The sequence below is a fragment of the Atractosteus spatula genome, chromosome 6 (assembly GCF_055471065.1).
Source record: "Atractosteus spatula isolate fAtrSpa1 chromosome 6, fAtrSpa1.hap1, whole genome shotgun sequence".
In the NCBI taxonomy this organism is placed as follows: Eukaryota; Metazoa; Chordata; class Actinopteri; order Semionotiformes; family Lepisosteidae; genus Atractosteus; species Atractosteus spatula.
In genome coordinates this window covers 30424705-30441236 of record NC_142711.1, presented here as the reverse complement: position 1 = coordinate 30441236, position 16532 = coordinate 30424705, and the positions used below count along the sequence as shown (strand labels likewise).

General features: G+C 33.6%; 1 protein-coding gene across 2 annotated transcripts in view; it reads right to left on the bottom strand.

Annotated features, from left to right (window-relative positions):
* Positions 1-71: 71 nt before the first annotated feature.
* Positions 72-16532, bottom strand: part of LOC148832742 (ALS2 C-terminal-like protein) — a 52791-nt gene continuing 36330 nt past the window's right edge. For both annotated transcript variants that reach the window (XM_088919578.1, XM_088919579.1), the window contains 9 exons: positions 13774-13867; positions 13405-13562; positions 12272-12322; positions 11507-11683; positions 7810-7852; positions 6769-6830; positions 5985-6134; positions 4963-5059; positions 72-4729 (listed from right to left, as the gene is read on the bottom strand). In XM_088919578.1, the coding sequence (XP_088775704.1) occupies positions 4667-4729; positions 4963-5059; positions 5985-6134; positions 6769-6830; positions 7810-7852; positions 11507-11683; positions 12272-12322; positions 13405-13562; positions 13774-13867 (895 nt within the window). In that variant the 3' untranslated portion in view covers positions 72-4666. The remainder of the gene's footprint in view (positions 4730-4962; positions 5060-5984; positions 6135-6768; positions 6831-7809; positions 7853-11506; positions 11684-12271; positions 12323-13404; positions 13563-13773; positions 13868-16532) is intronic.

Sequence of the window (16532 nt, the reverse complement as noted above, 5' to 3'; positions counted from 1 at the left end):
GTGAGCCGCTTCCAGCCTGGTTGTAACAGAAATATAATGTAAAAGAAAAAAAGAAACAACCACAGACAAAATTACCAGTGAGTGCATTTTTAATTAGATATGTAAAATATATTTTAATATTACCAAAGCATACAGTATACAGAATTGTATTCAGAATTCACCTGATTTAACTTGACCTTTTCTGATTTCTACCATGGCTTGCTTTCTTCTAGATAACATATCCTGTTATATTTTAATACAAAAATGGTTTCAGCATCACTTTCCACTCAAACACTGTACAAAAACCAAGAGTTGTCTTAAAAAATAACTTTCTTTATTCTTATTGCTTTTTCCTCTTGATGAACATTATAGGACCACAAAGAAAATCATTCTATGCAGGAAAATGTGTAATGTGCCAGAGCTTTATAACCTTTAACCTCTAAAAGTTTGGTCTTTTACACTGAACATAATGTATGGTACAAGTGAAATGACTTGATTGTAATAATTTCCCCATGATGTGCTTGCATTGCATATAATGAAAATCTTTGTGATTCATCATACAGAAATATATAATTCAGCAGCATTGAAGGAACAAGTTTGATGATGAATATAGCTGCATTTCTATGTGGCTGCAAAAAAGTGTTTTTTGTTCCCCAGTCACCTTTTCGGTGATATGGCTTCTAAATCTCCAAAAACCACAATAGTTTTGTGGGTAGTGCTTCAGTACAGAAGCTGCAATTGTCATTCTGAATTCCCTATAATCCATAACATGATCTTTACTAATAATTAATTGCATGGTTATTACATTAAGTCAGATTTTTATAATTTATAAATACTTTGTCAATACCCACTTCAGTGTTAATTATTAAATGCTTTTTAAGGAGTTACCTTTTTGTGTGAATGTATCAGATAGTTGTGTGCAACACCTATCAGTACTTTAAGGTACAACAATAAGCATTCTTTGGAGTATTAGGGTCAGATTATTTGGAGTTCCACAGATAGTCCTTATCTGATCTTATCAATTAAGGCAGCCAGGTAGGTTTTAAAAAATGACCAGTTGGAACAGAACAAAAGTAAGCCCAAATACAATATAAATTGGACTCCACACACTCTCAGAGAAAAAAGGATTGAAGTAGAGAGCTCTAAAATCCACCATAAAAATAAACTGTACAGGAAGTGTATTCCTCCTTTGGCAGGCTACGCTGTGGGAATCTGGTATTTTGAGCACTGAAGAGAGAACTATTAGAATGTAAGAAAGGCACTGTTGTCTTACAGTTGTGGGATTATTAATTTCCATTTTGCGGTCTGCACCATGTAAAAGAAATCTTTCTTTATTTTCATACAGTATTTGGTGAAGGGATAAAGGCTTCCCTTTGGTTACCACCCCTCTAGGCAGTGATTTCGTCCGGAGTGGAGTCTTTTATTTTCTAAACAAGGTTCCCCTTTTCCTTTAAGGTATTTGTGTCTTATTTACAGAGTTCAGATCCATTTCCTGGTTCTGTAAAAAGGCTAGGCTAAGGTACTCACAGTTGTTATACATAATTGTAAATGATGGTAGTAAACATTGTGTGTACTTGTTATTCTAGTAAATAAATATTTGCTCTTCTTTTTAGTTTGGTGCCTTGTTCAGTACACTGCCACTTTTCTGTGCTGAGAACAAAGAGTCCATGTGAGTACACTTGTTATCATTTGGTATTCTCTAAAATAAAATAATTTTGCAATTAGCATGCAAGGCAAGCTGGTGTCAGTACCTGATTTTCTCTTTGAAATTTTAGATTAATTTAACTGTTTACACCCCACACTGGGTTCTATAGCAATTGGTGTCTCAGTAGGAATGCACAATTTTTAATATACTATATATGTTAACTTCTCTGAACATATCAATACCAAGGAATACAGTCCTAGTTTTGATAGAATACATAATTGCAAATATTCTGCATATATTCATAGAGTTTCTGCCAACAATGATATATCAAATCATGAAGTCTGAAAAGACTTATGTATATCCTGTAGTTTCAAATTTATTTACATCATTATTGGTTTGAGTACTTGAATCTGCCTTTATTATCCACAAGAAAATAAATGATACAATTGACCTTTTTACTTCTAGGCATGGATTGATTCTATAAATATATTTTATTTTTCAGCTTATTTTCATCTTCTCTTACTTCCAAAAGCAAGCACTTTTCAGTAAAAAATAAATAGAATAGAAATAAAAATATTTTATAAACCAGCTTTAAAATATTCTATTGTACACTTTTTTAAAAGCCACTTGAATTGTGAGGAAGCTTATTAGCGCCATGGAGAAAAAAAATAGAAATAGTATTACATTTAAACTTTTTTGCATTTATACAAAGTAACATTGCTTTAAAACAAGATACTTTTTGCTTTTATACAAGATAACATTGTGTTAAAAAATGATAAGTAATTTGTGAACAATATTGCCTACCATATTAATTTCTTGCAATATATATGCAATGTTGTTCCATAGAAACTAGCATTTTCTCTTTAAACATTGCACGGAAAGCATTTACGATGACTTCACAATAAAACATATACCTACTGTTTGCTTCCTGTAACTGTTATTGTTGGTAACAGTAAACAGCAAGCCATCAATGAACAAACTGTATAACGGATTACATGCTGTAATGGAAATTATTTTCTTTTTGTTTGGCATTCGCCTATCTCTTTACATTCGTGTCTGTGCAAATGGAAACAGAAATACTTTCTTTCCCTTTCAAATGACACTTTTTCTGTATTTTTCTGTGTACTTCTAAATTCAAATGTATTGATGTAAGCATAGTCTAAAAGATTGTGAGGTTTTGTGCTTAAAGATCCAATGATTGACTGACAATAACAATATTGTTCACCGATTTGGTGAACTTTTTAACCCAGTGTTATCTTGTAAAAATGGAAATAGTTCTTGTTTAAAAATATATATTTTTATTTGTAATGCTAATAAGCTTCCATAGAATTGTTAAGAAATTGAAATGGCAAATATACTGATGGAAAAAAGAAATGCAACACCTCCTCCTCCACATTCTGGCCTTCCAAGGCTGAAGAGTGACTCATCCGTGAAGAGGACCTGATGCCACTGCTGATGAGTTCATCGCAGCCTCTGTCTGGCCCAAGCCAGTTGGGTGTGACATCTAGGAGGTGTGAGCAGAGGGCCTCTGACAAGTCGCCTTGCTCTAAGGCCAGCAGCACGGAGCCTCACTGTCCTGTCATTGATGCGGGCATTGTGTCTGCCGGCAGTTTCAGCAGCAGTACAGGTGGCAGATCTGGAACGATCTCTCAGATGGACCACTCTGATGTGTTGGTCCTGCTCTGGTTTGGTCACTTGAGGGTGACCAGATCTTGGACGATCATCTGTCCTGCCGGTCTGCTGAAACCTTCTCTGCAGTAGGGGCATAGTGGAGCGCCTTACTCCATAGTGTCTGGCAACACTGGCACATAACACGCCTGCCTGCAGCAAGCCTTTGGCCCTCTTCCTTGCATCTGGTGACACTAGAGGCATCATGGAATGCACAGAAAACTGACTAATTGTGGCCTTTTTTTGCAGTGACCTAAGCTTTGAATTAAGGCCTCTTTAAAAGTGACCTGATCAGGCATTGTTCCACCTGGACCTCATTGGGTAGAAGTCCACCTAACGAGCGTTCGTGTGATTGGCAAATTGCAATGCCTCACTGAACAAGCTGTATTGATGGTCAGAGGGCATAAAACAAATTGACAATTTTTTGTAAAATTACATAATGTTATGGGCACACCAGGACATCGTTAAATAACAATCAACATTCCACGCCTCACCTGCTATTTAAACCCGTCTCAGTCCACACCTCTGTGCTCGGTATTGTACAGTCCCCTCTGTCTCCTGAGCTCGGCTTCAACTAGCGATCCACGTTGGAAGCTACAGTTAAATCTCTTAGTGACTGCTTTGAATACCAACTCTGCCTAGCCCTTTTGGAATCATTCGCCTTCTCCACTTTCCTAATGAGACCGACCTGCAAGGGGTTCTCCTTTTAGTCTCGTAACATATACAGTAAGCTATAACTATAGTATTCTCATTCCAGAAAATGTTGCATTTCTTTTTTCCATCAGTATATTATCTTATCTACACTCTAGGCCTGTAAGGGCTGCTAGATATACTTGCTCATTAGTGCATACAGTAAGTGGCAAGTGACAAGAGGAAATACATTTCAGAACTTGACCTTTAAGCAGTAAACATTAAATAATGAAGAATACATTTTAAACTAAACAGATCTGTATGGATCCTGTGGTAAAACACCCAATGTAAAAGTTTATTACACTTACAAGTTTTATACCTCTTACAAGACGTAAGTTGTAGTTTTACTAATGTATTGTGGTATGGCACAAAAAGCTTGAGTAACATGCTGCCTGCTGTCAATATCTTGTACTATGCAGTTCTTTGTCAGGATGCATGCATAATTTATTGCATGTCAATACTGTATGTAGAAGAAGCATTGCTGAGCATTAGGTAACGCTCACCAATGACAACATGCATAGATCTTACAACAGAATACTTTACAGATTTATACATTATCTTGTCTTAACAAGTGCAAGATTTAAGAACCTGGAGCTTACTTTTATTGTCATTAACTGCTATTTTATCATAGATTCAAAATGAGATCTTAAGAAGATATTGAGGTATCTTGTCATTTGGTGATCTTCAGACTGAGTCTGTGAACCGACCTTGCCTGATCTCTTGTTTCTGGATATGCTGGAAGCAGGACTGGAAACATAGAAACAGTATTTATTAATTTAACATAGCATAAGTAGCCATAAATAGTTAATCTGAATGATTTTAACATTGAAAAATTATTTTGAAAAGTAATAGCAATAGTATTCCACTGAACATTCCCCTTTTAAAATAACAAGTTTCATTTAAACTGTAAAGTCTATTCCATCCAATCGCATACATTTTATTTTAAACACTGTAGATCACAATAAATCTACGCAACGTACCTCCAGTGCAGTTAGTAAGAAATCAGTGATTCCACCAACACCATTAGGGTCCATCATGTCTCTGATGAGATGCAGTTCAGCTCCCAGGTGCTGGATCCTGTAACAAATGACAAGAGTAACCACATTTCTAAAGAAACTTCTTAAAAAGAGCAAAATACACCTATGTTTTTTCTTCATAGAAGAATGTTTATTAGAAGGTCAAAAAAACAACATATCCCTGAAGAAACAGTTACAGTGTATATTTAGTTTACTGTATTTTTGTAGTGTGTGTTTTGCATTGCAGTATTTTTCGGTAAATAAACACTTGAAAGGAAATAATAAAATTGTACATTTCTGGACAGGAACGCAATACAAAAAGTACAACTTGGTTGACTGAGTAGAGAATTTATCATGTATAGAGATGGTGACTTGGGAACATACCATAATGAATGATGATTAAGAAAAGGCTAGTGCAAAAATGTGTTGAGATAGGATATGAACAAGTAGAATGTGGAAGGGCGTCCTGGAAGTAATTGTTGAAGAGTCTCAGCATGTAGTGACACAGCTAAAAATCTGACAGTAATCGTCACAGAATGATCAATATGAATATGAAAAAGAGCTACATGATGTCATATCCAACCAGATGTTTTGGTGGAAGTTAGATGTAACAAAAATTAAAAAATATATATTCTCAGTTCTAAACAATAAGTGCATTAGATTAAAGGAACACTTAATTACTAGGTGCTTGCCTTAAGATTAGTAATATCTACTCCTAAATTTGTGTAAAAATGGTAACTGTCAATTATGTAAATTATACCTTTTATTGGTCATTGGTACCCAATTGAACAGTTTTAAATTGCCACTCTCATCATACCAATATATAAAAGTAAGTGAATGTATTTGCTTTCAGTGGATTCTTTTAATAACAGAGTTAAACTATCATACATTAAAATATAATTCCCATTTATCATCAGAGGGAAAGGCTGGTTAATGTCAGAAGGTGATAACAACAAGTTAACAGTTCATTATTAATTTGAATGTACCTTGCTCTGGAAACTACGTAAACCAGAAGAGGCAACAGGTCATCCATGGGCAGTTTGTAATCCTGATTCAGCACCCTGGATACTGTTTTCTCAATCTCCTCAAATGTTTTATAAAGAGTATCCATTTTTTCCCGAGGGTCTGCTGTAGTGCTGTTAGGATACATAAAAGCAAAATTCAATCTTACTGATTCCTTCTCTCTCTAATGAAACCAAGAATCAATTATTGTTTCATGAAAAAAGTAAAAAAACTTTATTTAAAGGACATTTACCATTACTTTCTGCCTACCGGATTTTATTTATTCATTCATGATTGCATTTTTGCATATTTTTATAGTGTTGTGAAATCTATTGTTCTTTTATAAAAGCTTTTGAATAGTATTAGTGCACTACATTGAATTTCTCTCCCATTTCTTCCAGTCTCTGGAAAGTTCTGTTTTCTTTCATATCTGTTTGTTAAATAAATTCTCCATTGTAGTTTTCAAATGGTTAGTGTTTCAATAACAAAAAACTACCAGCAACAAAAAAGCTACTGAGCAACTGTTGCAGCTGCGAAAGCAAAAGTATATCATCATAGATTTTGAGTTTAAGGCCCACAAAAACATTTAGCTCTATGAAAGAGAAAGCACATTTTAAATATATAAAAACAATTTCTGTTATATTAAAATGAAATAAATTTTAAATAAATCAAATGTATTTTAGTTTGAAAACAGTTCAAACAAAGTTCATGTTCAAGCAAGAGAATAGCATTGAAATATTATCAGAGGCACCTTGCTTAAATATTTACCTTATTTTCTGGAAACACTCAATCGCTGAAAGGAAACACTGGTCCTTTACTAGAGAATATCTCTGGGGAAGACAAGGTTTTTTCTTCTGCTTAGTAAAGACAAGCAACTGCACTTCTAAAGTGCATAAGAAATTGTTTGTTAAGTCAATTATATTTTTATAAAAACACATGCCTTTCTTTGTAATTTTTCATCACAAGACATTGGGGAGTTTCTCTGTCAAATAATAATGGGGGTAGGAATCAATGGATGTCCATTGATTTGTGAAGGAAACAAATAACCACAGGGAAAGTTACATCTCATTTGTGAGAAAGCTGAAACACAGGAACCCACTAAAACTATTATAAGCCAGAAAAATGTTAACAAGCACATTCTATGATAAAATATGGAGTATGTGTAATGGAATACCATTACCTAAAATAGAATAAAGGGAGCAAAAGGCATTTACAAGTCACAGCTTTGCTCCATCATCTAAACACCATACTTTGTTCAAACATAATGTCACCTGATAAGTAACGAAAGCTTGCTTTGTGTAAATACATTTTATCGCATAATATTTATGGGAGCTTACAGAGAAAACGCAAGCGAAACTCGTCTAAAATGCACACCAGTGTCCTCTTTTATCCCAATTAGCCATCTCTACTAAATGTTTCATCTAATATGAAAATAATCTCTTACATTCTAGTTAACACTGACAAAGACCAATGTCAAAGGCCGACCCTTGTTTTCTGTAACAGGATGTGATAATCAAGACAGGAACTTTCTTGTGTGGTTTCAATTTACATTAAATATCCAATTTTATATTTGATGGTAAAACAACAATAATGCTATTCTGATACAGAAAATTAATGTATAGCAATACATTTTTGGTATAAACATTAAAATAAATATAGAAATTAGGTATTTGATAAACATATATTGTACAGTATGGCTTAAACAGTTTTTATTGTTCTATTTCATTACTTACCATGTCTTTAATTTTATTATTTTCTAGCATTAAATACAAAAATATTACATTATATGAAAATAGGAGTGGGCTTTACCTGATTAATAGTCAAATGGAGGTCCTTGAGTGGCCATAAATGTCTGTTATAAGAGATACAACATAAGTTTTATTCTCATCTTCATCAACTACAGTTAGCTGAATGTTCTGAGTATAACACAAAACAGATGCTTTCCAGTACAGTACTAGTTACTTTGACACAGTTAAAATTAACAGACCATAATATGAAATGTTCAAGCACCCTTCTCTCTTGAAATGTAGATTATTTTACACTTGTACTATATTTTTTAAATAATAAAAATATTTATATATTTGACTATATTTGACTTCGAAGACTATTTAAAAAAATATGTTTGGCATCTGAATAGGAAAATATTGATTAGTTCAACAGTGTCAATAACTGTTAAAAGAAGTACATGCGCTATAATCAAATACTATACATACTGACACACAAAATAAACAACACTTATTGTATTAATAAATATACTTTATAATGGATTTAATTGTTAATACATTTATTTAATATAATTAATCCATTAGGACTGAGTAGTGCAATTAACACAGAATACATTTGTTTTAAACACAATTAAACAAAATAAAAAACGTGAACAAATGTGAGCAAAAATGAAAATATAAGTATTCAGTATGAAACATACTGTAGCACACATTCAATTTTAGCATTGGGTATGACCCCCCTGAACATTAACATATGACTACCAGTCTTCCTGTGCAGTCTTCTGTTGATGGCAAACTAGCTAGCTCTGTACTTCCAATATTGTTTCCTTGAATGTGGTGCCATTGTACTCAGAGCCCTAGCACTGGTTTTGCATTGCCCTACTGAAAAATGGAAATTTCTGGATTGGCTTGCAGAAACTGAAAGAACACATTTTTGGGTCAAGAACCTAGTCAACTAATTTCTGAGCAGTGAGATGTAGTGTATTTTACCAAAGGCACTTTGGTGTTAAAGGAGATAACATCATTACTATTACTTCCTCTAAGCAACCTTTGTGTTCTTAGTGTTACTTCTGATGGTCTCTCAACATACAGATTATTTTTACACAGAAAAAAAGCTAGCCATCCTGCTAATGTATGGTTTATTTCTTCATGAAATTTCTCATGCTAAAGCCACTGCGGTCTAAAATGAGTTCTTCATGGTTTCACTGGAATAGTCTGCAGATTTTTGTAGCAGAACATTTAATTATATTGTCATGGTCTTTCCTTTGATAATGCTGAGAGCAGCCAATCTTCATTACTAGAGCAGGGCATAGTCGCACCTAATATTCTTGTGTCAAAATCTGGTCTTGTTGAAAGGGCATTTATTCTTATGCTTAATTTGGTCATATTAATTTAAGAAACTACTGTATATAACTTGATCAACAAATATATTTGCTCAATCTGAGGATGGCTCAGTGGTTAGCATTTTGCCTTGTAGTGTGGGGGACTCACAGTAGTATGAGACCTAACAGTGAAATGCAACTTTTGAGAATGAGAGCAGACCAGGATCAGAGGAGACAAGGAAAGAAGGCAAAGATGTAGGCCACGAGTTCTCCTATTGCAGTTTTTAATGTCAGATCTAGAAACCTAAAGGAAACCTACAAATAAAACCTAAAGGAGAAAAGATACTCAAATGTGTGATTGTACCATCTCAGTACAACTCCCTACACTACAGTACAGTAAGTTTAAAGCTAACCACAAATAAAAGCAAGGAAACAACATAAATAAAAAAGGATACATAAATGTGTAGCGTAAGTGACCTGTTTTTCTAATATATTTTTGTAAATATATTTGTTGTACTTCAATATACATTCCCTTGATTTTTTTAAATGTAATTTTCTCACTGCAAAACTTTAAAAATCTTCCTGAAAATTCCAGACTAAATTTATGGTATTTAAATGTTTACTAAAATAAACATTTAAAAATGCAGGTACTTTGTATTATCACTAGATGGCAGTGAATAGCAATTTGCAGTCTACAATCAATTCAATGCAGATAAAGGGAATAGCGATTTTGTTTTCCAAATAGTCTGTCCACAATTCACCAGTGTGGAAATCTAATTTAAATCCCATTAAAAACAACAATGTGTTGTTATATTAAATAAATTTGTGTTAATTTATAGTGACCACAGTTCCCAAAGTTGAAAAAGAGGACACTAGAAATTGGCAAGGTGGTTCTTACTGTCACTTAAAGCCACTAGAGGGCGTCTGTTTTCTAAGTCTCAGCCATCTGATTGCTTCTTAAGGAATTTCAATGTGCGTATTCAAGTATGCTTTACACATCTGGTCCCTATTTTTCTAAGAGTTTAAAACGCATAGTTGCAGCGCTTAGGTGGGTTAGTTGGAAGACTGCAGTAGCTTGGGAATGTTTTTTTTTTTAAAAAAGAGTAAAATATATAATATCAAATAAAAGAAACTTAAAAGAGGTTTATAGAAACTCTAGATCAAATGTCCGTCCGAGAAAAAAAGGAATAATTGCTCTTTGCTGAAATAGGACGTGAAAACAGATTTTGATCGGTGGACTATTTAAAGGACCTCTTAAAATGTAGGGCTCTTAGGTCAGAAGAGCAAGACTTAAAGGCAACACATTTTAAGCATTTTAAGTTTTCACTTCGGGAAGATGGTTCCTTGGGGAAAAAATATTGAATATCCCCTTGCAATGTTTGTGTGCTTATTCTTTTATAAGAATTCACATATTTTCTCTAACTTATGGAAGCATAAAAGTCAGATTGTATTTTCTGTTAGCACCCTGAAACTAATTTGGATGCATTCCATTGAAGATTTAAAATGAATGTTGCAATGAATAAGTTCAACAAATACTGTACATCTGATTATCAAATGTGCAAGTAAAATAGGATATAAAGATTTTTTTCCATAATTCCAAGCTTAAATTAAATTTTTATTTTGTAAAATAGTGCAGGTAGCTGTATTGTTCAGTGACAGATACATAACACTTTAAAGGAGTTACGCACTACTGATAAGTCTTTAACCGCAGAAACCACAAATAATTTTGTTTCAGTGTGTGTGCTGTTTTCAGTAATAGTAGTCTAATCACTGGTATAGCATAAGGGATCTTCTGAAATTCCAAAACATAGACTTCTCTGTGAGCGTTAATTAGGCTAAATGTTTATTTGTCCAATATGTCAAGTGACACAGATCAACATAATTGTTTCAAATAAAAATTTTGTTCCACTGCAGTTTTCTGTGAGAAATGCTGTTAGAGCTGAAACTTGAGTTGTGTCAAACAGTAGATGGCAGTAAATATCTATTTTCAGTCACAAATCACTAACTTGAGTTTCTTAACTACTGACTTTGTGCCTTCACTCTACAAAATTAAACTTCTAATATAAATATAAAGATCATCACATAAACATGTGCAGCCAATATGCATGTAATTGAATAAAAATTACAACACCAGGCACTGGAGCAGTACTGAAAGAAGTCAGATTGTTGTCAAAAACCGTTGTCTCCTCTGAGTGATTTCAGTCAGTTGGTTCAAAAAGATATTAAAATCCCTTGAGTATATGTTCTGTCAAAGATCTCAACATTTTCCTTAGAATTAAGAGTTGATGGTACAGTTTTATTCACCATAAAGTATTAATACAAAAATGTATTAAATTTGTATTTACAAGACAATGCTAAGGAGCTTGCTTCTAAATTGTTTACCAGATTAAAGTGTTCACCAGATGCGTAAATAATACCTAAAATAAAAAAAAAATAACAAAAAGACAAAATAAAACTCACTTCTGTACATCGAGGAACTCCAACAGCTTTGTATCTGACAGCAGGCCAAGGTGCACAATACCCTGCCAATAGAGGGCATCATCGTTTTCATGGCAGAGCATGTAAAGCATTGAGAGCTCAGGGTAGAATGCAGGCAGGATCAGGGGCAAGACCAGAGTATAACAGTTCAGTTCATTCCTGCAGGAAATGAACAAGACATTTTTGGCTTATTCTACAGTGTAGATCACATTCTGTGTGATCTTCTGTATGTGAGCTATATGACTGTACTGTAGAACTGAAATCAGCAGTGAGTGACAAGGTAAGACACTAAAGATACAAGAAAAAGTGTGATAGGATGTAACATATCTTACACTTCATTGCCTAACAACCACAATGTTATAAATGATCCAAACTACAAGATCAGTTTTTACCATTTAAATATTTAATATTATTTGAACAGAATACTTCAATAGAATACTTTAACATATGAAAATGATAATCCAAGTTTCATGGAAATAGTTACATACCAATAGATGTACCTTGGTCAACGTAACTGCTGACACTAATCTTATTTTATCATTTTACTTCTTATGGTTTAAAATTGGCAAAATGCCCAAAACAAACAAAAATATATAAGACATTTTTAATGGAGAGAAACATTATATAGCACTTACAGTAAGTCAAGTATGTTTAGATTTTGTAATTAGTAATGTTTAAAAGTTTATTGAGGAAGAATAAAATCTAAATCCAAAATCAGAAACAGCCACTAAAAACACTCTAAAATACCTTGTGACTTCATCTTGTGAATCCCCTGTTAATGACAAGGAGATATAATCCCTGAAACAAAAAGCAAAACAAAAATGTCAAGTTGAAACATTCAGAATTTCTAATAATACAGTTTATATTATTTATACAGTTACTTATTCATGATGATTTTAACATTAATTATTTTACAGAACACATATTAATGATTAAATTCATCATTTATTTATTTTACTTTGCTTGTATGTTTGAACTATTCTTCAAAATGTTTACCTAGAGCTCTTGATCTGCTCAGAGATGTTCACAAAACAGAAAATCTTCACTGTGAATTAAACTAAATTGCCAGCACTAATTGGTACCTGCAACAGATTTGTTTAATGGTCAAACTTTCTGCTGATCTACACAATGCCAGCTGCACTATGGAGGCAGAATAATATCAGAACCAGGAAACAGCAGGAGGGATTGGAATATATATATGTGGAAGAAAAATATGTCAATATGTATGCCCACACCTTACATGCCCACACGTTTGGCACACCTTACTTGTTTTGTTATCAGCCGAACCAAATATTGTGGATTGAGGATCAGAGACTTATTGAGACTCTTTATTTAATAACATCGGTAAATCAATGTCCATATACAGTATATGAAGGTCTGTTTAGTCCCCATGATGGATTTATGTTTACATATATGGAATATAATTACGTTAATTAGGTATTTTCAGAAATGCTGTAGTCTGACCTTACATTATGACCAAGAACAAAACATGATGCAAAAAAATGTAATTTTAAGAGAAAAAATAACACCTTAAATCCTTCAACTTGTCCACGTATGCCACAGAAATAGTAATGGGGAACTTCACTGCAGGAGCAATACATATTGTTGAATTAAAAGTTACTTTTTCTGCAAATATGTGTCTTATTAATAGCAACATTCACAAAAAAATCATTTACATTTTAATCCTTTGTTAAATTTGCAATGCAAACTCTGGGAAGATTAATTTCCTTAGGAACTGTGTGCTCTGGCAACATTATATATCATAACATGTTGAGGCTTAAGGGGTTGGATTTTAAGCATGGTGCTCCCATGTTAGAAAACAGGAAAAATAAATTTATAGACACTAAAAGTACTGCTCTCCTGTTTTTCACTTTACTCACATGATAATTTCCAGAATTTTCTCAGCATGGTATTTAACTTCTTCCTGTGCCATGGTCACTAAGTGCTTGTTTGCTCCCATCCCAGAGTAAGTGGCCTGGAACACGAAGACTTGTATCTGGAGGAGCTTTCCCAAAGGATGCATGGAGGACTGGAATGACTGAAACAGTGGAAGAGTAGGTTTAGTCAGTATGTTCTTAAATGACTCCCGCAGCTGTGGCTCATCCAAAATTAACCTCCCCAGCTGTGGTTGTCAGGGCAACCCATCACCCTTAATACCACACCCTATATTCTAGAATTACAGGTGTCTTTCTGTAATAGTTTTACAAACAGCATAGGTTTATTAAGGTAAAAAAAAAACATTTTCAAACCTTTTCCAGGTACTTTTGTAGCTGCTCCACATCTTGTAATGTTTTTAAGTCTTTTATAAAGTCAATGTTCTTCACTGGCAGTTCTCCACATTTTCTATTAAAATGGAAACAATTTATTCATACATTTTAACAATAAACGTACATGAGCTTTTTTGCAATATAAGCACATAGCTAATGCACCAAAGCCAGACTAGGCCAAGTTTAAGTTTTATTTTTCCTCCATGCTTGCTGGCTGTTATTCCTAATTAATTCCATATTTTATGACTTCCCAGAATAGCCACTATTAAAAGGCACAATGCTGGAAATCAGCGTTAATGAATGTAACAGGCATGGTGCCTTAAAGATGTAAAGAACTTGTTATTGTAAATAGCTCCTCCTTGTTACTGTTTCATGTTTTCCCTGTTATTACTGTTCCCTTGGATCCTGTGGGCATTTCCAAATGTGTATATTTGGCAGCATAGGTATGAGGAATGACTGCTGATCTCTGCATTAGTTCTGGAGTTGAGGGTGTACAGTGGTCACACAGTACCCACGTGGGTGAGGGAACACGTTAGTGGAGAAACCCCCTGCATACTGATCAGCTTTGATAAATGGCCATTGTGGAACTCACAAGCAAATCCTTGATTTTGCTATACAAATTGCATAACCAGAAGTGCACCTTTATATCTAATCATGTTTTAAATATTTAAAAAAAGGTAAATGGCTTATGTACTAAATGACTATTTCATTCAGGTCTTTACTAAGAAAGTTATCGATAATACACTTCAGGATGAGGTAAGGCAAAGTTTCTGTATGTATACTATAATATTAGTACAGAAGAGACAGTAGTACTAAGAGTTGTTAGAGGAAGTGCACTTAAGATATAGCTCTGGGAATTCTATTAATTGTGATAGAATTATATCAATTGATATATGGAATTCTATCAGTTGTGCATTATGGAAACAACAAAGATTATTCTAGGCTATAAGAAAAAATCTTCCAACATTCACTCAAGACAGGGAAAAAGTATGATGTAGCACCCATCCATATAAAAGGCAATGAAACTAAACAGTAATTATATACAAATAATTCTTACTTCTTTCATTTGTAATGCTATAGAAACAATAATTAGAACTGAATGGATCATCTATTTGACAATAGGATTTTATGGGGTAGTCAATATAGAAATGATAAGTCTGTTAGAGAACTTTTAATATGCAGTAGCAAGAATGAACACAAACCAAATATTTAAGATATTTAGATTTCAATTAGGCATTTTTAATGTTCTTTATAAAAGGTTAATTCTCAAAATGCAGGCAGTAGGCACTTAAGATAATGCATGAACTTGAATGAAGAGCTGGTTAAATAATAGGAGATGGAGTACAGATAATGGGTGAATGCTCAAATTAGGGTTTAATTAATTACCAGTGCATCACAAGAATCTGTATTAGGACCACAGTTCTTACTTGATGTATATTAATATATGTAGATTCTGGTACAGTGAATACACTAATGAAATTAGCAGATGGCATATAATTAGTAGGATTACCAACATTGTAGAAGCTCCAAAAAGATTTTAAACAAAGGGGCATGAAAAAGCAAAGCACATGTAATTCAGCACATCTTATTAATTTAGAGAAACCCAAAGTAAAACCAAATTATACATTAGATCTTTCCTGTGAAACTTCTTAAAGAAGTTTAAAAAATGTTTACATTTGTAGATCTCTTATAGTTTTGGCAATGGATTCTACAGATGTTGTGCTGTGCAAAAAAAAAAAAGCTCTATCACTTGTTTTATGGAGCATTGTCTTTAGTAGCGTAAGAAGGCCTAAAAGATTAGATTAATAGTTTACAATGCTTATTTAACACAGTGCAACCTCGATATAACATATTGTGTCTTGTTATACCACAGCTTTGGATATATTGGGTATAATTGTTTAGCAGATCAGCTACTGTAGATCTGAGTGTCAATGCTAGTTTAAGCAGTTAGGACATTTCAGAGACAGTAAAAGTGTACACATTAACACAAGGTTATTAGATAAATCAAATCAAGCATTGTGTCATTAGTTTTCAGGTGGGATTGACTACTCCTACTATGTTAGCTTCAGAGTCAACATGCAAGTGGGTGATTGAACAGACTCAGTGTCCGTACAGCACATTGGCTCAAATTAAGAAATAGCTAAGGTTAGACTACAAAATGTGACTTTTGCTCCTTAAGATGGATATGTTTTATTTCATTGAAATAAAGGGGGGTAGTCTGTAGTGCACTCTAAATGGGTATAATATGTTTGTGACAGGCTGTGTTCATTTGGGAGGGCACTGCTGCAGGAAACTGATGTCTTCATGAGCTGCATTTTGTTATATGGAAGTTGTACTGTATATCCTTAAAATTGAATAGAGCAAGATTTTTCAGTGATTTACAGATAAACAATAGAATGTCACAGAGTACAATCTGAATTTTACAGGGACCAAGTCCAATTTTCAGAGGATGGGAGTAATGTCTTAATGCAGAAGTTTATTGCATCAGCTGCAGAATGCTGGACTCTCTCTAGTACCTTACTTACCCTAGTAAGTAACAAATATTTGAAAAAAAAGACATATATCAATATTTTAAGGTCAGATACTCAAAGCTTTAAGCCATGGAATGTTACCTATGTGGAGCAAGGTGTTGTGATATCCCTCACATGCTCTTCCAGTGACAACACAGAGTAAAAATTAACACCATTAATGCCATCAAGGTTTTGATTTCGGTACCACTAACAACAATAATTTATCAAGTT